General features: G+C 39.3%; 2 protein-coding genes across 2 annotated transcripts in view; one reads left to right on the top strand and one right to left on the bottom strand.

Moving 5' to 3' along the window:
* Positions 1-25,535, bottom strand: part of METTL8 (methyltransferase 8, tRNA N3-cytidine) — a 101,088-nt gene that overhangs the window by 66,540 nt on the left and 9,013 nt on the right.
* Positions 14,753-24,842, top strand: LOC144333406 (uncharacterized). The gene is made up of 5 exons (XM_077957192.1): positions 14,753-14,915; positions 16,026-16,158; positions 20,124-20,187; positions 23,207-23,262; positions 24,605-24,842. The coding sequence occupies exons 1-5, from the start codon at positions 14,883-14,885 to the stop codon at positions 24,697-24,699; spliced, it is 381 nt and encodes a 126-aa protein (XP_077813318.1). The 5' UTR covers positions 14,753-14,882; the 3' UTR covers positions 24,700-24,842.

A 25,535-nucleotide genomic window follows, 5' to 3' on the forward strand; every position in this document is an offset into this window, starting at 1 on the left:
TATATAGAGTATATTATCTTATTTAGCTTCCATTCCCTATCAAGGGGTCCTGTTTTAAGGAAAAAGCCTATAAAGGACGAAGTAAACTAACAGGCCTAAAATCACCCAGCTAAAAATTGACAGAGATTCAATTCCAGTCCAAGCATCTAATTAAAGAATCCACATTCTACCTTTTTGGATTTTTTGTTTTTGCTTTTTTGAACAGCATTATTATTCACATACATATACCCCATTTGCCTTCTACTTTTGTATACCACATATACAAGAAGGATCATGTTACTGACTCCCCAGTCTTTAATGGGGTTGCTAATTTGTTGTAACTGATTTCAGGAGGCCCAGAATTCCTTCTCTCCCTTCATCTCTCTCAACTGTTTTTCTCTTGGGCCTTAATCGAATAGCAAGCAAGCAATGCCATTGGTAGCCAGCAGTCCCCAGATTTAGGAGAGCACAGTCATTCTCTTATTTGGCTTGTCACATTACTATAAATGCTGAACCCATATATAACAATATGTATAATATGTACTCAAATCTCAAGGTGCAGACAAAGGGCTCTTGCATCACCTAAATAATGTAACATTTTAACACCCAGGTCTTTTCACTGGTTTGATTTTGCAGGGCTGAGCAGTAGAGACAAAGAACGACTTCTTAGTTCCCTTGCTTTTTAAGCTGGTTCCTAAGACTGCTTTCTTGCATTTTAATACTACTAGAGGAACACCAAAGAAATAGAGCAAATCGTACTGCTGTTTGTATGAATCTATAACAATTATCCTTGGGGCACTTAGCTAGCTCTAGGATAAACTATTTGTAAAATTCCCCAAGGATGATTCCCAGTTGTCTCAGCTTGCTGCAACCCCAGGGAGAGGAACTGCTATTAACCATACACTAAATGCCAGTCCACCATTTAAAAGTTAACTTCCCTTCAATGTTTCCTGACTTCTGAGTATCCTTTAAATAAATAAGTGAGACATTCATGTTTTCACCTTTGTAACTGTTTAGCATTTCTTCTCATCGGGGAAGCTGGTACAAAGGTTTTCATTCAGAGGAGCAAACATCATCTAGAATTAAGTTGCACTAAACATTACCTGAGAGGCTAGCATTAATGAGAACAAATTAAGCGCTACTGCTGTACTTTTTTGGAGAGTGAAAGCTGACAGGTAAGAAACACTTAAGTATCAACTACACTGCAGTGAAAACTGAAGCTTCAATTAACCCTGGCAATTTCAGAGAACTCAGAGGGTGACCATCTGCCAGGCAAACAGCTTAGGCAACTCATGCATCTTGTTTTAATCTTTCTTTGGATGATTATAATTTCAGGGTATAAATAAGGTTATTAGCAAGAACAGAACAACAACAATAATTACAGTAAGTATTTGCAGAGCACTTTGATCACACTATGACGTCAGTAACTCTGCAGCTTCAAAATGGGAATCTCATGCTTAGTATTTGTTCTCCATGACTGCCCTGAATGGTGGCTACATGATACACTCACTCACACAAAAAGAGGCGACTGGGACTCAGAAGTTAACTCTCTAAGGGATTTAATGTAAGCTCATCTCAAAGCCATCTCAATCTAAAATATCTGAACTATTCTTATTTCTCTGGACATTGTTTCTAAACACGTTATACTGGGCCAGAATGAAATTGGTTTTAACTTATTTACCTGGCATTTCACATTTAGACTTCTGTGTACAGAAGAGGAAAAAAGCCTGGATTCTTGATGGCATCATTGAACAGGTAAACCAGTGATAGTCTATCTCTGGACTTCTTGCTAGGTGAAAAAAGTAAATCCTTTTGTATTTTAGCCACTATTAGATTTTCTGTTATGTAATATGTATTATTGTTAAGTCCTGGGATTTCAGAGACAAATCCATCTGTTTTCTGCTCTCAAGAATTACCATTAAGTGAAGAAGAAAGAGATGCAAACAAAGAGTCCTGACATTATATATAGTAAAGGTAAGTACAAAATGCTATTGGAGCACAGAGGAGTGAATGATTAAGTCTACTAGTGGTGGCTCTGAGAAGCTTTCTGGTGGAGGCAATATTTGTGCTGGGTATAGAAAAATGAGTAACATTCCACGGAGAAAAGGGTAAAAGCCAGGGAATTTCAGGCAGGATGATTAGCACAGATAAAGATTAAACAGGTATGAAAACATGGAATATTCAGAGAATAAAAAGTAATATAGAAAAAGGTGCTGACCTAAATAATTCTGGATATTAATAGTGTCTATAAAACTAAAGGCAATAGGAATGGTAATAAGCACTGTACTCTAGTTGAAAAAGGGTTAACAATTCTGAAATCAGTACACAAGGAAATCAGAATTGAACAATTAGTAAGTAGGTGATACTTGGTAGAAGCCAGGTTTCTCATTGTTGGAGTGGGAGGTTACAAACAAAGGGAAGAAAAGGCTAGAATAATCTATATGGTGATGGCTTAGAATGTGAGTCATTTGTATGCACTCATATTTAGCTTAATATATATAGGTTACATATAGAAATATTTGTAGATATGTATGTATACATTGATTAGTATACACACATATATTTCCTTACTCTGTCATCTGAGAGGGCCTAGAAGTCACCACATCCCGGTGGCAACAAGCGCACCCAGTACCCAGATCTTCATTTCTAACCATTCTCTAATAAAACAGAACCATGGCTCCTTGGAGAAATGGCTGATTCTAGGATTGAGGCAGAGAATATAAGATGAGCCAAGAGCGTCTTATAGTGCCAGAAAGTAAGGAAGTGCACACACACACCCCAAAAAACAAAAAACCTACAGTGCTGAGGGTATTGTCAAAAGGACACGGGAGCCAACTGAACGTGCACCCAATGGCCAAAGCCAGAACACTCTGACCAACAAAATAAAAAGTAGTTTTGGATTACAACCCAAAGAATAAAATAAATATCCAGGTATCCATACTCATATAAATGATTAAACAAATAAATGAGGGAGAAGAGAGAAATCGTCCATGCAAACAGTTACTAAATAATTTATGTAAATAAACACTCTTCCCTTAAGGAGGTGGAACATAACTCCTCATTAAGTGTGGGCAGCACATAGTGACTTCTTTCTAAAGAGTTCAGTGTGGAAAGGGGGAAAAAATAACTCTGCAGCGGAGTAACTTGACAAAGACTTCCTCAGCCAGGTGGATCAAGGTTAACAAAAACAGTGATAGTGCTGATAGTATGTATTCTTGCTTTGATGTGATAAAAACAGCACTTTACCTCTGTGTTCTTTCTCCCCAACCCCCATAACTTCAGTCTAATCATAAGAAAACTATCAGATAAACCCCAGTTGACAGACATTCTATAAAATATGACTAATACTCCCCAAACTGTCAAGGTCATCAAAAACAAAGTCTGAGAGACTGCCAGAGCCAAGCAAAATAAGGAGACATGATAACTACATGTAATGTGGTGTCCTGGATGGAATCCTGGAACTCAAAAAAGTCATTAGGTAAAAAGTAAGGAAATCTGAATAAAATATAGACTTTGGTTAACAATAATGTATCAATATTGGTTCATTAACTGTAACAAATGTACCACAGGAATCTGTTACTAATAAGGGAGACGGGGTATGGACTATATGGAAACTCTCTATACTAACTTCACAGTTTCTTCATAAATCTAAAAGTGTTCTAAAATTAAAATAAAACAAAATAATTTTGTATGACTACAGACCATGATGTAAGGGGCAGACAGGTGGAGTGGGGAGGTAGTTATAAGGCTGGAAAGTTAGGCAGAGGCCAGATAGGAATCTTTATGTATACCAAATTAAGCAGTTTGAATATTTTCTCGTAGGCAATGCAACAAACAGAATTTTAAATAAGAGAGCAAGGTGATGAGATCTGTTCGGTAGTCCCCCCCGATCCTGTCTGCAGGGGATAGGTTCCAAGATCCCTAGTGGATGAGTGAAACTGTGAATAGTAACAAACCCTATATATACTGTGGTTTTTCATATATATATATATGATACTTTAATTTACAAATTAGGCATAAGAGATTAACAACTAATAAAATAGAACAGTTATAACAATATACAATAAGTTATGTGAATGTAGTCTCTCCCTCTCTCTCAAAATAGCTTATTATATTGTATTAACCCTTCCTGTGTTGATGTGAGATGATAAAATGCTTGCATGATAAGATGTAGTGAGGTGAATGATGCAGGCATCGTGACATAGTGTTAAGCTACTATTGACCTACATCTGAAGGAGGATCAGCTGCTTCAGGTAATCCTGGATCATGAAGCCATACGGTGTCAATGGTTGGCTGTCAGGAGCAGATGATGACTACCGGGGAGTTAGAATTTACAGAGTAGATACACTGGACAAAAGAGTGATTCACTTCCTGGGCAGGACAGAGTGAGATGGTGTGATATTTCATCATGCTACTCAGAATGGCATGCAGTCTAAAACTTCTGCCTTGTTTACTTCTGGAATTTTCCATGTAATATTTTCAGACCATGGTTGACAGTGGGTAAATCAACCATGGAAAGTGAAACCATGGACAATGAGGGACATTATTTATAAAGATTATAAAGATTTATAAAATGTATTTATATCAATTATAATGGCCTTAAAACTACCAATGACTGATCAGTGAAAATCAAAGTTCTGGGACCAGGACATGCATAGCATTTAAAATCTCCACATACAATCTTGGTGTACACTGAGGATTGAGAACCACTCAGACACAGAATTAATGAGAAGAGAAAGAGGCCCAGGGCTACACACTAAGTCTATCAGATCATGAGAGCTAAAGAAAACAGTGGCCATGAGTATCAACGAGGGCACACATTCAAGTCACATTTCAGAGGCAGAATCAATGAATTTCTTGCAGTGACTAGATGTAAAAGTTGCCTACAGTGAAATAGGAGACAAGGTTTCTGGCTTACTAGCTGAGTAGATGTTGATGGTATTCAAAACAGAGTTCACACACACACACAAAGGCTGGATAATGGTGGGATGAAGGTAGGGAAGAGAAGATAATGAGTTCAATTTGCACATGATGAACTTTAAGGATCCTACAATATATTCAAATGGATATCCCCAATAAGTAGTTAGAAACAATCCATGTGAGTGGTAGGTGCTAAAGATGTGTATCTGGGAGTCAAGTCCTGGGTTTACAGGTGGTGGCTGAAGTCAAGAGGAACTTATCAAGAAAAAAAAAAATAGGGCAGATGGAACTAATGGTAATACTGACATTTAGGAAGAAGAGGAGTTAGTTTATGGGACTGAATACTAAAAGAAGCCAAAAATTAACAATTACTTTTGGAAATATAGGAGATCAGTGATGACCTTTATCAAGGTGATTTGAACCCTGGCTTTGCCAGCAGAATACAGTTTAATGAATATATAAGTCATTGGAGTAAAGGAGGTAATGAATGTAGACGACTGATAGGCAGAGGAGAGAAAAGGAGAGAAGTTGGGCTGTCTTTTGAGGGATCATGTAGGTCAAAGAAGGGTATTTGTTAAGCTGCAAAGCATCTTGAGTATCATTGTAGGATGAGAGAAAACACACACACAGACTGAAGATACTGAAAAGAGAAAATTGCTGACAAAACAAGTTTTGAGAATAAGTAGGCCAAAGAAAGAGGAAATAAGTACACAGAAAACACATCAGCTATGTGAGGTATCTAGAACAACTTCATGCTCTGAAGAGTAAGAACAGGTGAGTTTGTAGTGGAAGAGAAGATGGCTAAGACAGTCCTTTCCCAACGCGCTCTTCTTCATGAAGTAAGAGGCTGTAATGTAGGGGGCACAAGAAAAGGAGGAACAGAAAAAAATGGGAAAGGATACTAACAACATTTGAATAAAGGAATGCCAATGAACATAAGTTACCTATCTAAGGATGCAGCTCAAATTAGTGGTTATTTATTGGTTGTCTCTCAAGTATTCACTCCCTACTTCCCATAGCTCATGGACTTGAAATCTGTACATTTTCTGAGAGGCCAGAGTGGATCTGATTGAAGCCAGAGGGGAACTTATACCCTATGCTAAGCCAATCGGCACATTCTATACCTCTGGGCATAGTGATTGGTTAGGAAGTGGGCGTGTGGCCAAACCTGTCCAACAGAGTACCTTTCTGTTTTACTGCTAGAGATCTGGGAACAAAGATAATTTCTAATACCTATTAGGTATGAAAAAGGAAGCACCTGTTATGATGAAAGAGGGGCTTTTTCAACAGCCCCAAAGCTGTTGAAAGCTATATTAGTCAGCTTGGGCTGCCACAGAAAATATCATAGACTGGGTTGCTTAAACAACAGAAATTTTATTTTCTCACAGATCTGGAGGCTAGAAGTCCCATACCAAAGTGCTGGCCGATTTGGTTCCTTGTACACAGCCACCTTCTCATTGTGTCCTCCAGTGGCCTCTGTACATTCGCAGAGAGAGAGAGAGATCTTTGATATCTTCTCCTCTTTAGAAGGACACCAGTTCTATTGAATTAGGGCCTCACCCCTAAAACCTCACTTAACCTTTATTACCTCCATAAAGGCCCATTTCTAAATATAGTCACATTGCGGGGTAGGCCTTCAGCATATGAATTTAGGGGGACACAATGCAGTCCATAACAAAAGCCACCTTGGAGCCATGAGTGGGCCTAGCGTTAGGAATGCATGGTACAAATGTAGGATGAAGCCAACTATGAGGCAAGAAAACTGGGAAGCTAAAAAGAGGTTAATAAGTCCCATTGTTAACTAGTTGGATTAAATTCCTCTGGTTTTTTTTTTTAGTTATTGAGCCAATATATTTCTTAATTATTTAAGCCAGTCTGAGTTTTCTGTTATCTGCAACCAAAAGTAACATCACTGATAGGGCAGTTACTGATTTCCTCTACTACCTAGTTTGTGGGGCAAAATATTTGATTTGATCTGGATTAGGACTATTTAGGCTTGTAGTATGGAAAGCAATGGTGATTTAAGATGGTGGAAGTGAAGGAAAATATAACTAGTAACCACAGAGTAAGCCCATGCTGACTGGGAAAAAAATAATAAAAAGAGAAGAGGAGGGTAGAAGGAATTGGAGGAGCTGATGGACTTGAAGTGGCTGGAGTCTGGGTTTAAAAGAAACAAGGGGAGGGACCCAGCAACTTGGGAGACTGAGGTGGGAGGATCGCTTGAGCCCAGGATTTGGAGGCTGCAGTGAACCATGATCATGGCTAGGCGACAGGGCAAGACCCCGACTCTAAAAGGAGGGGGAAATGGAAAGAAACAGGGGATGGAGAAGACAGATAGGAGGTACTGGTTAGGAATGACACCTTCTAAGTTTTTTTGTTAACCCATGTCACTTAGTAACAAAAACAGTAAACACTGTAACAATGAGAAGGAACTACTGCTTTGAACAAGAGGCTCTTACAGTGTGGCCAAAACCACAAGGCCACAAATGCCTATGAAAGAGAATGCTTTCAGTATTGACAAAAGCTAAAACATGGACTCCCATCCACCATCTTATGCTAATCTTCTGAAAAGTCATTATAATAGATCTCCATCCCTTGCCCTTCAGAAACAGTCCCCCACTGGACACATCTGCTAAAAAAGGGTTTGTCAAACCAAGGTCTTATGACAATTATTTAAATTGTGTTTTTATTATGATAATAATCTAAAATTCAATAGGAGCCATGTATAACTGCTACTTGATTTCAGTGTCTGTTTGCATTTATGATCTTGTTGGCAATAAGCAGCACAGATGTAACACATAATGATGCATCTGAGTATACAGCACACTGTAAAAAGATTCTGCAGTATTTTGGATAGAGAAAAGTGGTGAGGGAACTGGGAAGACACATAGCACACAACAGCACAGATTGGCTGAAGTCAAAAGAACCTGTGTGATGATGGTCAGTAGCTTCTTTACAATGAGAGTTGCAATTTATTTTCAGTAAAACATCAGCAGTCACACTATACTGCTGTTAATTTGAGTTTTATTGGTTTTGTGGTTGTACTTCTACTTATTTTGATTTTGTGGCTGAATAGGAGCTCTATGCATAAGGCGCTTATACCTAGATTTGTGTTCATAAACAACACAGTAAGAATATTTTAAGTCAACTGAGGGAACTGAAAATATTTTTCCTTTAAACAGAGATTTATTTCTCAGCATTTAGAAATAGTATTAGAAAATTCTGTTCCAGAATTTTTTTTTTTTTTTTTGAGATGGAGTTTCGCTCTTGTTCCCCAGGCTGGAGTGCAAGGGCACGATCTTGGCTCACCGCAACCTCTGCCTACCGGGTTCAAGTGATTCTCCTGCCTCAGCCTCCAGAGTAGCTGGGATTATAGGCATGCACCACCACGCCTGGCTAATTTTGTATTTTTAGTAGAGAGGTGGTTTCTCCATGTTGATCAGAATGGTCTGGAACTCCCAATCTCAGGTGATCCACCCACCTCGGCCTCCTAAAGTGCTGGGATTACAGGCGTGAGCCACCATGCCCAGCCGCTGGGAATTCTACTCTTACTCCTCCTTAATAGCAGAAATATCCCTAAGTAGGGCAGAGTCACCTCAATTCTCCGCAGAAAGCAATTTCAGGTGGCGCTGAAGGGTTTGGACTAGGTTGATTCAGGATCTGCCACTTACTACCACAGGCTGTATCACTACCAGAGGTTGTCTTAGTTTTACAACCTCTGGCATGATATTTAACTTTGCTAGTCTCAATTTCTGTAATAAAATGTGGCTAATAAGGTTATTTCCAAAGATAGGAAGCTTCTGGGAGGTAACACATGTAGCTTAGTGCTGGGTGTGTGGTAAGTATTCAATCAGTGTTAACTCATTTGCTGTTATCACTAGTCTGCCTCTCCTCACGATTTCCAAAGGACTTTGTGAATACCACAGGATCAAGCCTTCCACTAAGATGCTGCTTAGTTTGAACAGCCCTAGGTAGTCCCAACTTTTCAAGAAGGCAAAAGACTAATTTACCAATGAAGCAGGATGGTATAGTAGAGGGCTGAACCTACAACAGGCTTAGTCTCAAGTTCAAGTCACTTAATAGGTGGCTGAGCCAGGACTTGAAGTTGAGATTAAGTCTGTCGTCAGTTCATGATTTTTTAGGGAAAGTCACTCTGCTTAAGCCTATCAGTGCATTTGTAAAACGGAAAGAATTCTTAAGTCACAAAGTTCTTACAAAGAAAATTATAAACTACATAGTGCCTTACAAATGTAAAGTCAAATTATTATTCAACAAATTCCGGAAACATTTCTAAGGCGCACCTCTTAAAACCTAAAACAGAAAAAAAAAAAAAAAAAACCCCACAAAATAAAATTAATAAATAGGAACACCATCCCACCTCCCACTGTCTGGCAATCAAGTGCTGAGGCAGTCAGTTAGGACCACAAGCTAAAATGAAAGTAACAATCAAGTCTTACTTTCTGCAACAGTCTAAGCAGGAGGCAAAAAGAAGTGCTAGCTCCCCAGCTTTCCATTCTCCCCCACTGAATGGTAGCACTAGGTGAGGATCAAGTAGACACGGCATAGATGGGGAAACTGTCTTCCTGTCAAGGAGGGGTGGGAGAAGGCTCTCGCTTTTCTAAATGGACCCCTGGGGTGAAGGTGGTCAGGGACGTAGGAGGGCAGAGGAGGGAGCCTGGAATGGAAGGAAGTCCTCTGAATGGAGGCATCTGGGTTAGGAATGCAGGGGGCTGATTCCTAGACTACAGTCCCTCCAGGAAACTGCAATGTTCTAGCTGTGCACCAACTACGGTGTAGGGAAGGCAGCTTCTCCCCATGAGGTCCTCCAGGCAGAGCCTTGTAATTGTCTATGGTCAGGCTGGAAAGATCACATGTGGAATTTCGACCTACAGCCAGACTCCTCACCCGCAAAGAAGTAAACCTTATCCCAGGAAACTATATAAACTTTAAAAAAATCAATAAATTTAAGAAAGGTTTAGAAAAGTCCATGAATAATAATGTCACAGCAAGCAGCTGAAGAATAATTGAGAATATTAATTTTGTTCTTAATCTCCAAGGAACACATCATATAGAGAAACCTTAGTAATCTTTCACCTATGAAAGGTCTTACTCCCACGCTCATTTGTAAGACAGCTGTTAAGAGCTCAGAACCACATTTTCTATAGGAACATTTTAAATGGTGATTAAGAAACCAGGCCAGTCCACACATGCTTTTTAAATCCATAATGTAGATGAAAAGAAATGTGCTTGTTTATTTTAAATGGTCTTAGAAAACTGGCAAATCCTATTTTCCCAAATAGCTGAAACATTGCCAATCCACACTGCCTGGGGCAACTTGAATCTTATTTAATACAAAAACAATCTGATTAAATATGATTCTTTCCAATCAACAACAAAACACATAAAACCTGTCAACCATCTCCTTGCCACCTGACAACATAAGATATGTCTAGAAGGTACTAGTGTTGTTTAGTTAAAAACTAGACCTGTACCTAAAAATAAGTGTTGTCCCTTCAAATAAGTCACTTTAAGAGATTACTATTTATTCCAATAATAGCAAAACACTTTTGAAATTCCATTTTCAGATAATGTCCTCATAGCAAGCTATTGTTCTTTTTCATATCCTCAATGATGGCAAACTCTTTACTTTAGAAGAATATATTTTGCTTTCAAAGTAAGGTGTTGTTCTTGTTGCCATAAATGTATAAACTCCCAACATAAACAGCTTGGAATAATACTCATTAAGATACAGCTTCTGGTATGTTGTTTCCTTGAACAGTCTTAAGCAGTCATACCTCATAAATCCAGTTCACATAGTACATACTGTAATACCACAAATGATAGTATCTTTAGATATTACTTAGATAATAGCCTTAGATATTACTCTTTTCTAAGAACCAAAGTTATCTGGAAATATGAGCTGATGTTTTTAAAAAGTGTTTTTATTTAAATGGGACATATACAGTGGGAAAGATCCCTCTACAAATTCAACACAAAATAATGTGAAATACCTAGGAATAAACCTAGCCAGAAATGTATAAGATCAACATGAAGAAAGCTATACAACTGTACAGAGGGACACGGAGGACAATTTTATTAAGTAGGAAGACAGTTTACATGGGTTTCTGGGGCTGAAGATTCAATACTGTAAAAATATAAATTCTCACCAAATCATCTATGAAATTAAATTAATTCCAATAGAAATTCCAAAAATGTTTTGGGGGAACTTTTAACAAATAATTTAAAAGTTCACCTGGACAAATAAACATGCAGGAAGCACCAGATAAATACTAGAGGGAGAAAGAGTGATGTGATTGTGTTGGGTGGAGCTGGGGGATGGTGTGTACTTGTTCTTCCAGACATTACAACACACTGTCAAACAAATAAGTCCTGGGCATACCTCTAATGCAGGAGATATAGTCAAAGCAAATGGAACAGAACAGAAAGTCCAGAAATGAGTTAGAATACATATATAAGATTCCATTTGTAATAAAGCTAGTATTTCAAATTAGTGGGTTAGAGCTGGCCTATTAAAAGATGCATATTAAGAAAATGGGCCACCCATTTGGGAAAAAAAGGTACATCGCTACTCCATATCTAACATCAAAATAAATTCCAGATGAGTTAAACTTTTAAATGCAAAAAATTACATCTTTATTAGTCTAGACAAAAAGTGAATATTTACCCAAAAAATGGGATAAAAAAGACTCTTAAACATGACACCAAAACCATGAACTATTTAAAAAAAGAGAACACGACACATAGATTGCTTACATTTAAATGTATGGGAAAATATGCTATAAAAGACACTGGTAGAAATAACCTACAAAATATTACAATGTGTTAATTTATAAGGAATGCTTAGAAAATAAAAAGTAGAAATGACCTCAGTAGGAAATGTGCTAATGCTATGAATAAGCATTTACTAAAGAAATGCAGATGGCCACTAGACACTTGAAACTGTTCATCACACTAATAATAAATGTCTCTTTAGGATTCTTTTGACTGCAAATAACAGAAGGCACTACTCAAAGTGGCTTAAATGATAAGGAAATAATATCTGTCATAACTGGAAGCCCAAAGGTTGGGCAAGTTCCAGGTAAGGTTTCATCTGCCATTCTACAATGTCGTCGAGGATCCAGGTTCCTGCCATTTCTCAATCTTCCTCTCTGCAGCATCACCTTCATCCTAAGGCTAAGTCCCTTTGTCAGTTATAAAATGGCTGCAGCAGTTCCAAGCATCACACAGACATGGCAACATCCAGCAAAAGAAAAGACCATCTCTTGTGTCTCTTTTTAGGGAGGAGGAAACTTATCCACAACTTCCTAGCCAGACTTGCTCTCAGATTTCACTGGCCAGAATTTGGTCACAAACTATTCCCACATCAATCTCTGTCTGGTAAGGGAATCTTAAGCTAGAAGTTCTCAGAGTATGGGCCATGAATTCCTGGGGACCCCTACCCCGCTTTAGGTGGTCTTCAAAAGGTTACAATTATTTTCATGATAATATCAACATATTATTTGCCTTAAAAAAAAACAACAACAACTGTAGTGCCATTTGCACTGATGGTGCACAGCCATGTGGATAAAAGCATTAGCACCTTTGCCTGAATCAAAACAGTGGCATCAAACTATACAGAAGATCACTGTCTTCTTCACCAACTATGGACTCAAAGAAAAAAAAAGGCAGATTCACGTAAGCATTTCCTTGATGAAGCAATAAAAATTGTTTTCACAGAGCATCATTTTAACTTTGGTATCTTCTCAAAAATAAATGAAGTAAGACTGTCAAAAAACTGACAGCATTTGTTGCCTTTGATAAAATTTAAGCTTTTAAGCAAAAATTAGAATTCTGGAAAACCTGTGTCCACCACTATGAACCTATCAGCTTTCTAATTCTTTAACACTATTCAGATAAGAATAAGATATTTTTGATACTATAAAATGAAATATGTCAACATTTGGAAGACCTACACAACTCAATGAGTCAATATTTTCCAGATGACCAACATATAGTGTTACAAAATCACGCAAGGGTTAAAGATCCAGTCAAAGTATAATACAAGAGAGACCAATGGATTTAAATGTAGCAGAATATGAAAAATTCACTGACAAGGCTTCAAATTGTATATTGCAATTAACCTTTAAGATACTACCACTTACTGGAATTTGGTGTGGTATCAAAGTAGAATACCCATACTCATCTGAAGAGACAAAGCACTCCTCCCCTTTCTAACCACTTATATTAATATATCTGTGTGAGATCAGATTTCTTCACATGTATCAACCAGAACAACATATCACAACAGACTTAATGCAGAAACAGATGTAAGAATCCAGTCATCTCTTAGGCCAGACATTAAGATTTGCAAAAAATGTAAAACAATGACACTCTTCTAATTTTTTTCTTTTGGAAAATATTCTTTATAAAAAATGCCATACTAACACGCAATGGGTTTATTAGTCTTATTTTTAAAATCACTTAATAATGCAGTTTTTATAGGTGGTGTGATAAAAGACTTAATACATATTTAAACAATTAATATTTTCTTAGGTTACGTTTCAAATGTAGTAAATATCCATAGCTACAAGCCACATAAACAAATATTCTTTGGAGCCTTTATAATTTTTCAGTGTCAAGAGGTCCTGAGACCAAAAAGCTGGAGACTCACTGCCTTAGATTAATTTTCTGGGTGATATGGATAGCAGAAAGCCCATCACCCAGAAAACAGTAAAATAATCTTCTGTCATTTTGGTAAAGGTGAAAACACTGTGATAAATGGTGTGCAGGAACAGGCATTCTCGCAAACTGAGGGGGCTATGAACTGAGAGACCTTTCCTGAGGGGGCTTTGGTAATACATATGAAAATTTTAAAGAAAAAATTAGACAGAAAATTTCATTTCTAAAACTATATCCTATTGATATAATCAGAAGAATATATTAAGTATTTGTCACAGCATTATTTGTACATTATACTGAAAAACTACAATACAAATATTAATCTTCAGAAGACTGACTAAATTATTGTACATCCATAGAAAGGAAAATTATGTAGCTGCTTAAAAATGTTGCTAAAGCCAGGCACGGTGGCTCATGCCTCTAATCCCAGCCCTTTGGGAGGCCGAGGCGGGTGGATCACCTGAGGTCAGGAGTTTGAGACCAGCCTGACCAACATGGAGAAACCTCTTCTCTACTAAAAATACAAAATTAGCCAGGTGTGGTGGTGCATGCCCATAATCCCAGTTACTTGGGAGGCAGAGGGAGGAGAATCGCTTGAACCCAGGAGGCGGGGGTTGCGGGGAGCTGAGATCGCACCACTGCACTGCAGCCTGGGCAACAAGAGTGAAACTCCATCTCAAAATAATAATAATAATAATAAAATCTTGCTGAAGTCTGACCCCAGTGGCTTCACACCTGTAATCCCAGCACTTTGGGAGGCCAAGACGGGCAGTTCATTTGAGGCCAGGAGTTAAAGACCAGCCTGGGAAACATAGTGAGACCCCCATCTCTACAAAAAATAAAAAAAATTAGCTGTGCATGGTGGTGTGTACCTGTGGTCCCAGCTTCTTGGGAGGCTGAGGCAGGAGGATGACAGGAATCTGGGAGGTTGAAACTGCAGTAAGCCATAAGCACACCACTGCACTCTAGCCTAGGTGACAGAGTAAGGCTCTGTTTCTTAAAAAAAAAAAAAAAAAAAAAAAAAAAAAGGTTGCTAAAACCCTAAATTTATTGGTATGTGATACGGTTTGGCTGTGTCTCTACCCAAATCTTATCTTGAATTGCAGCTCTCATAATTCCCACATGGTGTGGGAGGGATCTGGTGGGAGATAAATGAATCATGTGGGGCGGCTTCTCCCATACTGTTCTCGTGGTAGTGAATAAGTCTCACGAGATCTGGTGGTTTTATAAGGGGAAACCCCTTTCACTTGGGTCTCATTCTCTCTTGCCTGCTGTCATGTAAGACATGCCTTTTGCCTTCTGCCATGATTGTGAGGCCTCCCCAGCCACATGGAACTGTGAGTCTATTAAACCTCTTTTTCCTTATAAATTACCTAGTCTTGGGTATGTCTTTATCAGCAGCATGAAAATGAAGTAACACAGTGTGAAAAGATGTCCATGATTTATTAGGTAGAAAAAAAAGTCAGGTACAAAATAGTATTTATAGCATGGTCTCATCTTAAAAAATTAATGTCTGTATACCAAGAAACATGCATATGCATAGGGAAAGTCTAGTAGAATTTATAGCAGTTATCACTGATTGAAAGGCTCACAGATCTTCCTTACATTTTCTTAATATATCTCAAAATCTTCTTTTTTTTTTAAGACAGAGTCTCACTCTGTTGCCCAGGCTGGAGCGCAGTGGCGCATTCTTGGCTCACTGCAACCTCCGCCACCTAAGTTCAAGCAATTCTCTGCCTCAGCCTCCCAAGTAGCTGGGATTATAGGCACCTGCCACCACGCTCCGCTAATTTTTGTATTTTTAGTAGAGACAGGGTTTCACCATGTTGGCCAGGCTGGTCTTGAACTCCTGACCTTGTGATCCACCCGCCTCGGCCTCCCAAAGTGCTGGGATTATAGGCATTAGCCACCATGCCTGGCCTAAAATATTCTTTTTTCTATGTAAACCGAAATTACCTTTATAATTTGAAAATATAAAAATATTTTTAAATCATTAAGTATACAAATTCTATATAATAGTTATGAGTAGAGGATCCATTCTAGGGAATAAAAGATGGTATAATAGGCAGTAGGTGACAGCCACACTAGAATGCTGGATTCCGGACCCAAATACCCAAGGGTCAATGCCCAGAGAAGGGTTGCTTAAAAGACCCCAAATTGTCCGAACAGGTAAAGCAGATGATTATGGATGCTGATTATGGTGGAGCAAAGAAACAGGAAGTAGAAAGAAATTATTAGAAATGGAAAAGGGTAACAGGAGAATGTGAGAAACAAACAGCCCATGCTAGAATGCTGAATTCCAGTTATCGAGAAACTTCCTATTCATCAACTATGGCAGGCACTTGCTACACTGTCGTTTGACATTATGGCTGCTCTCTCTTTCCATTTGGTGACTGTGTTTCTGACGCACCAGGATCGTTTCATTTATAGTACTTGTTAATCATCAGACAGCAAACACAGATGGTACCAGTCAGGTCTGCCCAGCCTTGCTGCTGAAGCTGGAGTCAGCTCCTAGGAAAGCTCGTGCACCCTCTGCTGGTCATCTCTACACCAGGACAAGAGGATCTGTGTCCAAAGGAGGTAGGTAGCTTCCCATATCACAGGGATTTACCTTTGTATTCTCCAGCTAATTTCAGTGAAGACTTTGGGAACCATTTCCTCAAACTGCCACCTGAAACAGACAATTCCAGACTAAAACAATGCCTTCCTTTGTTATGCCAAAGAGAAATATCCTAAAAACTAAAGTGCTGTGAGAAAATTTTCCATCAAGAGCATTTTAAGTTCAATGACTTCACCTTATTCCTTAATAATTAAAGGTGTCCAGATGGCTGCAATACTTAATAAGGCTATAAAGCTCCATTAGCATTTACTGTAGTTAAAAAATCTGAGAACCACTCTAACAGATCATATTTGTATAGATTTTATAACTTACAAAAGCTCTCACATTCATTTTCACAACTCATCTTCAACTATCCTGTAAGTGAGGGACAAAGGTGGGAAAAGCATTTGTTATCACTGTTGTACAGATGCAGGAGCTGAGGCTCGAGCACTTGGTCACACAGCCACAAGAGCCCACTCTCCAAGCAGGCTCCTGACTCCAAATTCTATGTTCTACTCAGTACGCTATTCCATCTGAGCTGCTGATCCGTAAGAGGTTTTCTAAAGAGTTGGCATCTATTTTAGCAGAGAGGTAAAAGACCTGAAATGCATGTTTCCATAATACATCCCATTTTTGCTTCAAATGTCATCTAAATTTTAGATGCTGAACCCTACATATGAGGGGTTTGCATTGCAGGCAGTGCTTTTCCCAAAAAGAACATCAGCTTAACAAGGCAAGTGGATATCTTAGTAAGGAATCTACTGAAAACCAAATAAAGTTAACTCGGAATTTCTATGTGTGGCATGTCTATGCCCATAAAAAGTAGATCCTGTCAGGCTTTGTAGCGTTCACTAAGTCAGTGCTATATATGAAGCATGAAACTGGGTTGGGGATTCTCAAGTTCTGGTCCTGCTTTCCCTTGAATCTTTATAATCTCGATGATTTTCCCCATGAGAACAAAGCATTATGGATACTGGTCTGTTGGACTGCCAAGCTAAAAATCAGTACGCTGAAGAAGAGAGATGCAGCGAAATTTAGCCATAATCCCCAAAACTAAAGAAAAAAAGTAGTAATAATAAATAGATTCAAACAATTGTATAGGGTTTGCTTTGTGCTAGGCACTACTCTAAGTCATACACATGCACACACACACAAATTCATTTAGACCTTCCAAGAATCTTCACTAATAGATAAAGAAATTGAGGCACAGAGAAGTTAAGTAGTTCTAGTTACTTAAGGTAACTAGGGTTACACAGATAGTAAGCAGTGAGGCTGAGATCTGAAGCCAGGCAGGCTGGTACATGAGTTCATCTTCTTAATTACTAAGTTGTGCTACCCCTATACAGTGGTGTCTACCATATTCTTGTTGCATTTTTAAAGTAAATTTTAATTTCAGATTTACAAAAATGTTATAGATAGTATAGAGAATTTCCATATTTCTGATATAGTTTCCCCCACTATTAAATCTTACATTATTATGGTATATTTATCATAATTAACAACTCCATAGTAGTATATTATTATACACTTAAGTCCATACTTTATTCCATTTCCTTAATTTTTACCTAATGTCCTTTTTCTGTTCCGGGATCCCTTATTACATGAGATCGTGTCTTTTTTTTTTTTTTTTTGAGACAGAGTCTCACTCTGTCATCCAGGCTGGAGTACAGTGGCGCAATCTCAGCTCACTGCAACCTCCACCTCCTGGGTTCATGCCATTCTCCTGCCTCAGCCTCCCGAGTAGCTGGGATTACAGGTGCCTGCCACCACACCTGGCTAATTTTTTGTATTTTTAGTAGAGACAGGGTTTCACCGTGTTAACCAGGAGTCTCGATATCCTGATCTCATGATCCACCCGCCTTGGACTCCCAAAGTGCTGGGATTACAGGTGTGAGCCACCACGCCCAGCCATGTCATCATGTCTTCTTAGCCTCCTATTTATTCTGACAGTATCTCAGATTTTCCTTGTTTATGAAGAATTTTGAGGTATACTGGTCAGGGTTTAACAGGTTTCTCTCCACTGTTAAGGTATATGCCCCTTTTACATAGTGTACTCTTTGGAAGGAAATCACTATGCAGAGCCCACATTTAAGAAACAGGCAGTTAAGCTCTACCTCCTTAAGGGCAGAATATCTACACAAAATGCTTGGAATTCTTTTGTATGGACGATTTGTCTCTTCTCTCCCATTCATTTATTTATTCAATCCTTTATTTATATCAGTACAGACCAGGGATATTTATGTTACACTTCAGGTTATAACTAAATACTAACTTAGTTATTTTGCTGCTCAAATTGTTTTGAGCTTTGGCCAGTAAGAGCTCTTTCAGGCCAGGCATGGTGGCTTATGCCTATAATCCCAGCACTTCGGGAAGCTGAAGCTGGAGGATCACCTAAGCTCAGGAGTTCAAGACCAGCCTGGGCAACATGGTGAAACCCCATCTCTACCCAAAATACAAAAAATTAGCCAGGCATAATTTTTTATGCCTGTGGCCCCAGCTACTTGGGAGGCTGAGGTGGGAAGACTGCTTGACCCCTGGAGGCGGCGGCTGCAGTGAGCTGAGATCATGCCACTGCTCTCCAGCCTGGGTGACTACCCTCATACTGGACTCCAGCATGACAGAGTGAGACCCTGTCTCAAAAAAAAAAAAAAAAAAAAAAAGGAAAATCCTTTCAGTTGGCTCCTATATTCCTTTTGACATAGTTCCATCACTGTGTTTTTGTTTTCAGCACTTCCTTACTTTCTGGCACTCATTTTGTATATTCCTTGATCTAGTCCTAGAAACAGCCATTTCTCCAAAGAATCTTTGTCCCTTTTATTAGAGAATGGTCTGGATACCAGGTGTGTTCCTTGCTACTAGGTTGTCCTTGCTTCTCAGTCCTCTCAAGGGACAAAGCAAGGAAATATAGGTGTGCATAATAAACCAAGTATATACACATATCTATATATATAATGTGTTTCTACATGCATCCATCTGTATCTATATTAAACTAGAGTTCATACTAGTATCTCCAACTCTAATCCATTACCACGCAGATCACTCCAACCTTTCCTTCTTGCTTGTCTATAGCCTTCTACTCTAACAGTAAGAAACCTGGTTTAATCACCATCCAGTTATTAATTGTTCAATTCCAGTACACTTGTATAGTGGTTTCAGAATTATTACCCCATATCACCACAGGAAACTTTATCAACTGCAGTACGGTGCTTATGTACAGTTCCCATTGCCTTTAGTCTTACAGTCTCATTTCCAAAGTTACTCAGGCCAACACCTTTTCTCTGGCCCCTTTCAGTGACGTTATTGCACACATTTGTAATACAGTTAGATTATTTTTGTCACTCTGCATTCCATCCTGGAATCCCCACACTCCTGATATTATTTTAAAATTTTTGAATATATTAAATTTCACTCTGTGCTTTAAAGCTCTATGGGTTTTAAGACAAGCATGGTGTCATGTACCCACCATTATAGTCTCAGACAAAATAGTTCCCATGTGACTGATTTAAACCTCTCCTTTCCTCAAACTCTGTTTCTGTTACATTTCTAAACAGAGAATGTACTGTATATCATTGCTTCTCATCCTTTCCCCTTACAACATGTTCACATTTATAAATATGTGATCTCACTTCAATCCTGAGTGTTTCCACCAAGCGGATGACTGAGTAAAACTTAGAAAGTGTTGGCCGGGCGCTGTGGCTCACACCTATAATCCCAGCACTTTGGGAGGCCAAGGTGGGCGGATCACTTGAACTCAGGAGTTCAAGACCAGCCTGGGCAACGTGGTGAAACCCTGTCTCTACAAAAAATACAATAATTTTATTTAAAAACAGCAAAAGAAAGCGGCTTGGTCAAGATCTCAGGAAGTGATGGTGCTGGCACTAGAACTTGTAGCTTTTGACTCCTGGTATGATGCTCTTCCCGCTAGACTATTCTTTTGTCTTTTCAGTAGAGAGTGGCGTGGTTATGCAGAGAGACAAGAGGAAGAAAAAGAAGAGGAGGCAGAGAAGGTGGTAAGTGATTATTTAAAGCATATCTTATATTAACAGAAGCTTTTAAACTAAAAGTATAATAAAGTGGAATTTTAGTTCCGCAAATTAGGTGAACTTGACACTCCAAACTCCTTTCTGCTATCAACCACTCCTAAATGGCTGGATTAATATGTTTTAAAAAGAAATCCTGTTAAACATACCCCTGAGCCAGCAAGAAAGAGAAATCCTCAGAGACCAAAAGCTAGCAAAAGTCCAGAGCTGAATGAGCACTGAGGTTAGCAGCCACCCAAAGCTTACGATGTATAAAAAACAAAATATGTCACAAAAATTGATCTAAATAAACCCAAGTTTGGTTTAACAATAGAAAGTATATCAATGTAATGTGCCACATTACCAGATTAAAATAAAAGATCGTATAATGACCTCAGCAGATACAGAAAAGGCATCTGATAAAATTCAACATTCACTCATGATTAAAAATCAAAACTTTTAGTTACTGTGAAATGGAAGACAATTTCATTAACTTGATAGAGGGTAGCTGCCAAAAACTTACAATGTCATCCTTAATGGTGAAATATTAGAAGTATTCCCTTTATAAACATGAATAAGACAAGGATGTCCATTATCAATGGTCCTACTCAACACTGCACTGGAGGTCCTGGCCAGGACAGTAAGAAAGGAAAGAAAAATAAAAAGTAAAAGGTAGAGGAGGAAGTAACAAACTGTCACAATTTCCTAAGGATATGATTATCTACACAGAAAAAAATCCCCTAAACCCTACAAATGACAATTATTACTATTAAATGGAAAGTTTGGCAAGATTGCCAAATAAAAGATCAATATACAAATAGACAATTATATTTTCATATACTAGCAAACATATAGTTAGAAAACCTAATTTTAAAATATACTATTTAGCAGGACACAGTGGTACCACTTGTAGTCCCAGCTACTCAGGAGGCCGAGGCAGGAGGATCACTTGAGCCTAGGAGTTTGAGATCGTAATGAATGATGATCACACCTGTGAATAGCCACTGCACTCCAGCCTGGGCAGCACAGTGAGACCCTACTTCTAAAAAAAATACATACACACATATATACACACACAAACACATATTTATAACAATGATGAAAAATATAATATACTTAGGAAGTTGTAAAATATGCAAGTCCTTTAAAGAAAAAATTATAAAACTTCACTAAGCCACTCATGAAGATCTAACTAAATAAATGGAGAGTTACATAGTGACTCTTGAATACAATGGGTTTAAACTTCATGGGTCCACTTATATGAGGATTTTTTTAACCAAACTCGGATTGGAAATACAGTATTTGGGGGATGTGAAATCTGCATATAAGGAGGGCCAACTTTTCATATACTTGGGTTCCACAGGGTCAATTGAAAGACTTGAGGATTTGTGGATTTTGCTATATGGGGCATCCTGGAACCAAACGCCCTAGTAATCTGAGGAAAGACTATAGTCTTCATAGATAGGATTATTTGATATGGTAAAGACGTCAGTTCTCTTCAAACTGATACACAGATTTAATGCCATCCCAATCAAAATTTCAATAAGGTTTTGGGGAAGCCCAAGCTGATTTTAAAAGGTATATGAAAGTGCCAATGGCAAAAAAGAAATAAGACACTCCTAAAGAAGAGGAGTAAGATGGAACACTTCCCCTACCAGCTCTCAAGCCTTATGATAAAACCGCAGTGAATAAGTGGTGACTTATCACCACTGGGGAAAGAAAAATAGGATAATGGAACAGAAAACAGAGCATAGAAATAGACTTGACCAGATAGGTAACTTATCTACAACAGAACTAGCACCGCAGATCTGTGAAGAAATGAAGGGACTATTCAATAAGTGGGTCTGGAACAAGTGATTATTCATATTTAAAAAATAATAATAATGAAAGGTTCTCTAATTTATACCATATCTCAAATCAATTTCATTACTGATTGAAGACTTAAGTGGGAAAGTTAAAACTTTAAAACCTAGAAAAAGAATAAGAGGATATCTTTATAACCTCAAGTTAAGCAATTCTTAAACAAGAGTAAAATTATAACCATAAAAGGAAATACTAATTACTTTTACCACATTTAATGTGAGCTTCTTTTTTGATATAGTATCAAATAAGCCACAAATTGGGAGAAGATATTTGTAACACATATTATGATGAAGGATTGGTATGGAGAAACATGCAGAAACATTCCAAACATTCTTTTTTTTTTGAGACAGAGTCTTGCTCTGTTGCCCAGGCTGGAATGCAGTGACGCGATCTCGGCTCACTGCAACCTCTGCCTCCCGAGTTCACACCATTCTCCTGCCTCAGCCTCCAGAGTAGCTGGGACTACAGACGCCTGCCACCACGCCCAGCTAATTTTTTGTATTTTTAGTAGAGACAGGGTTTCACTGTGTTAGCCAGGATGGTCTCGATCTCCTGGTCTCGTGATCCACCCACCTTGGCCTCCCAAAGTGCTGGGATTACAGGTGTGAGCCACCACACCTGGCCAACATGCAGAAACATTGTAAACATTAAGAAGAAAAAGACACACAATCTAATAGAAAATGGGCAAAAGTCAAGATTAGGCTTTGCACAAGAATGAAAAAAGGAATGCCTAGTAACATTAAAAAAGATGCTCAACTGTATTTATAATACAGAAAATGCATTAAAAATCATAACATGATAGAGTCTTACATTCACCACATTGCCAAAAATTTAAGTCTGACAATACAAATGCAGGCAAGGATGTAAAGTAATGGGAAGTCAGCTAATAGGATAGAAATTACTATAATGACATATAGAGTCAACATGGTATCACCTAATAAAGCTGAAGGTACGTGATATGGTTTGGCTGTGTCCTCAACCACATCTCATCTTGAATTGTGGTTCCCATAATCTCCACATGTCATGAGAGGGACCCAGTGGGAGGTAACTGAATTATGGGGGGTGGTTATACTCATGCTGATCTCATGATAGTGAGTTCTCATGAGATCTGAGGGTTTATAAGGGACTTCTCCCCTGCTTCACTCAGCATGTCTCCTTGCTGCTGCCATGTGAAGAAGGACATGTTTGCTTCCCCTTCTGATGGTAAGTTTCTTGAAGCCTCTTGAGTCATGTGGAACTGTGAGACAATTAAACCTCTTCCCTTTATAAATTACCCAGTCTCAGGTATGAGAACTGTAGCATGAGAACTGTACTATGAGAACAGTAGCATGAGAACAGACTAATATAGTGAATTGGTACCAGGAATGGGGTGCTGCTATAAAGATACCCAAAAATGTGGAAGTAATAAAATTGGGTAACAGGGCCAGGCACGGTGGCTCAAGCCTGTAATCCCAGCACTTTGGGAGGCCGAGACGGGTGGATCACGAGGTCAGGAGATTGAGACCATCCTGGCTGACATGGTGAAACCCCATCTCTACTAAAAATACAAAAAACTAGCCGGGCGCGGTGGCGGGCGCCTGTAGTCCCAGCTACACGGGAGGCTGAGGCAGGAGAATGGCATGAACCCGGGAGGCGGAGCTTGCAGTGAACTGAGATCCGGCCACTGCACTCCAGCCTGGGCAACAGAGTGAGACTTCGTCTCAAAAAAAAAAAAAAAAAAAAAAAAAGAATTGGGTAACAGGCAAAGGGTGGAACTGTTTGGAGGGCTCAAAAGACAGGAAAATGTGAGAAAGTTTGGAACTTCCTAGAGACGTGTAGGGCTCAGAAGACAGGAAGATGTGGGAAAGTTTGGAACTTCCTACAGACCTGCTGAATGGCTTTGACCAAAATATTGATAGTGATATGGACAATAAAGTCCTACCTGAGGTCGTCTCAGATTGAAATGAGGAACTTGTTGGGAACTGGGCTAAAAGTCATTCTTGCTATACAAAGATACTGGAGGCATTTTGCCCCCGCCCTAGAGATCTGTGGAACTTTGAACTTTTGAAAGAGATGATTTAGGGTATCTGTAGAAAGAAATTTCTAAGCAGCAAAGTGCTCAAGAGGAAGCAGAGCATAAAAGTTTGAAAAATGTGCAGCCTGATAATGCAGTAGAAATGAAAAACCCATATTCCGGGGAGAAATTCAAGCCAGCTGCAGAAATTTGCATAAGTAACGAAGAGCCAAATGCTAATCACCAAGACAATGGGGAAAATGTCTCCAGGGCATGTCAGAGAATTTTGAGGCAGCCCCTCCCATCACAGGCCCAGAGGTCTAGCAGGGAAAAATGGTTTCTGGGGCTGGGTGCAGGGACCCCCTACTGTGTGCAGCCTCAGGACTTGGTGCCCTGCACCCCAGCTGCTCCAACTGTGGCTAAAAGGGGCCAAGGCACAGCTCAGGCCATGGCTTCAGAGGGGGCAAGCCCCAAGCCTTGGCAGCTTCCACATGGTATTGGGCCTGTGGGTGCACAGAAGTCAAGAATTGAGTTTGGGGAACCTCTGCCTAGATTTCAGAAGAAGTATAGAAATGTCTGGATGTCCAAGCAGAAGTTTGCTGCATGGCTGGAGCCCTCATGGAGAACCTCTGCTATGGCAGTGTTGAAGGGAAATGTGGGATGGAGCCCCCACACAGAGTCCCTACTGGGGCACTGCCTAGTGGAAATGTGAGAAGAGGGCCCCCGTCCTCCAGACCCCAGAATGGTAGATCCACCGACAGCTTGCACCGTGTGCCTGGAAAAGCCTCAGACACTCAACACCAGCCCATGAAAGCAGCCAGGACAGAAGCTGTGCCCTGCAAAGCCACAGGTGTGGAGCTGCCCAAGGCCATAGGAGCCCACCTCTTGTATCAGCATGCCCTGGATATGAGACATGGAGTCAAAGGAGATAATTTTGGAACTTTAAGGTTTAATGACTGCTCTATTGGATTTCAGACTTGCATAGGGCTTGTAGCCCCTTTGTTTTGGCCAATTTCTCCCATTTGGATTAGGTGTATTTACCCAATGCCTGTACCCCCATTGTATCTAGGAAATAAATAGCTTGCTTTTGATTTTACAGGCTCATAGGCATAAGGGACTTGCCTTGTCTCAGATGAGATGTTGGACTTACATTTTTGAGTAAATGCTGGAATAAGACTTTGGGGGACAGTTGGAAGGACATAATTGTGTTTTGAAATGTGAGGACATGAGCTCTGGGAGGGGCCAGGGGCAGAATATGGTTTGGCTGTGTCCCCACCCAAATATCATCTTGAATTGTAGTTCCCATAATCTCCACATGTTGTGGGAGAGACCCAGTGGGAGGGACCCAGTGGGAGGTAACTGAATCATGGGGGTGGTTACCCTCATGCTGTTCTCATGATAGTGAGTGTGCTTTCACGAGATCTGATGGTTTTATAATAGGCTTTTCCTCCACTTTGCTCTGCACTTCTTGCTGCTTCTGGAC

The sequence above is a fragment of the Macaca mulatta genome, chromosome 12 (assembly GCF_049350105.2).
Source record: "Macaca mulatta isolate MMU2019108-1 chromosome 12, T2T-MMU8v2.0, whole genome shotgun sequence".
Lineage (NCBI taxonomy): Eukaryota > Metazoa > Chordata > Mammalia > Primates > Cercopithecidae > Macaca > Macaca mulatta.

Bases quoted from the DNA above. Each gene is read 5' to 3' on its own strand.
- LOC144333406 (XM_077957192.1), top strand. From the start codon at position 14,883: ATGATTGTGAGGCCTCCCCAGCCACATGGAACT. The intron at 20,188-23,206 runs GTAAGTGATTAT...TGCTTCACTCAG, and splicing joins AAGAGGAGGCAGAGAAGGTG to CATGTCTCCTTGCTGCTGCC. The intron at 23,263-24,604 runs GTAAGTTTCTTG...ACCTCTGCCTAG, and splicing joins GTTTGCTTCCCCTTCTGATG to ATTTCAGAAGAAGTATAGAA.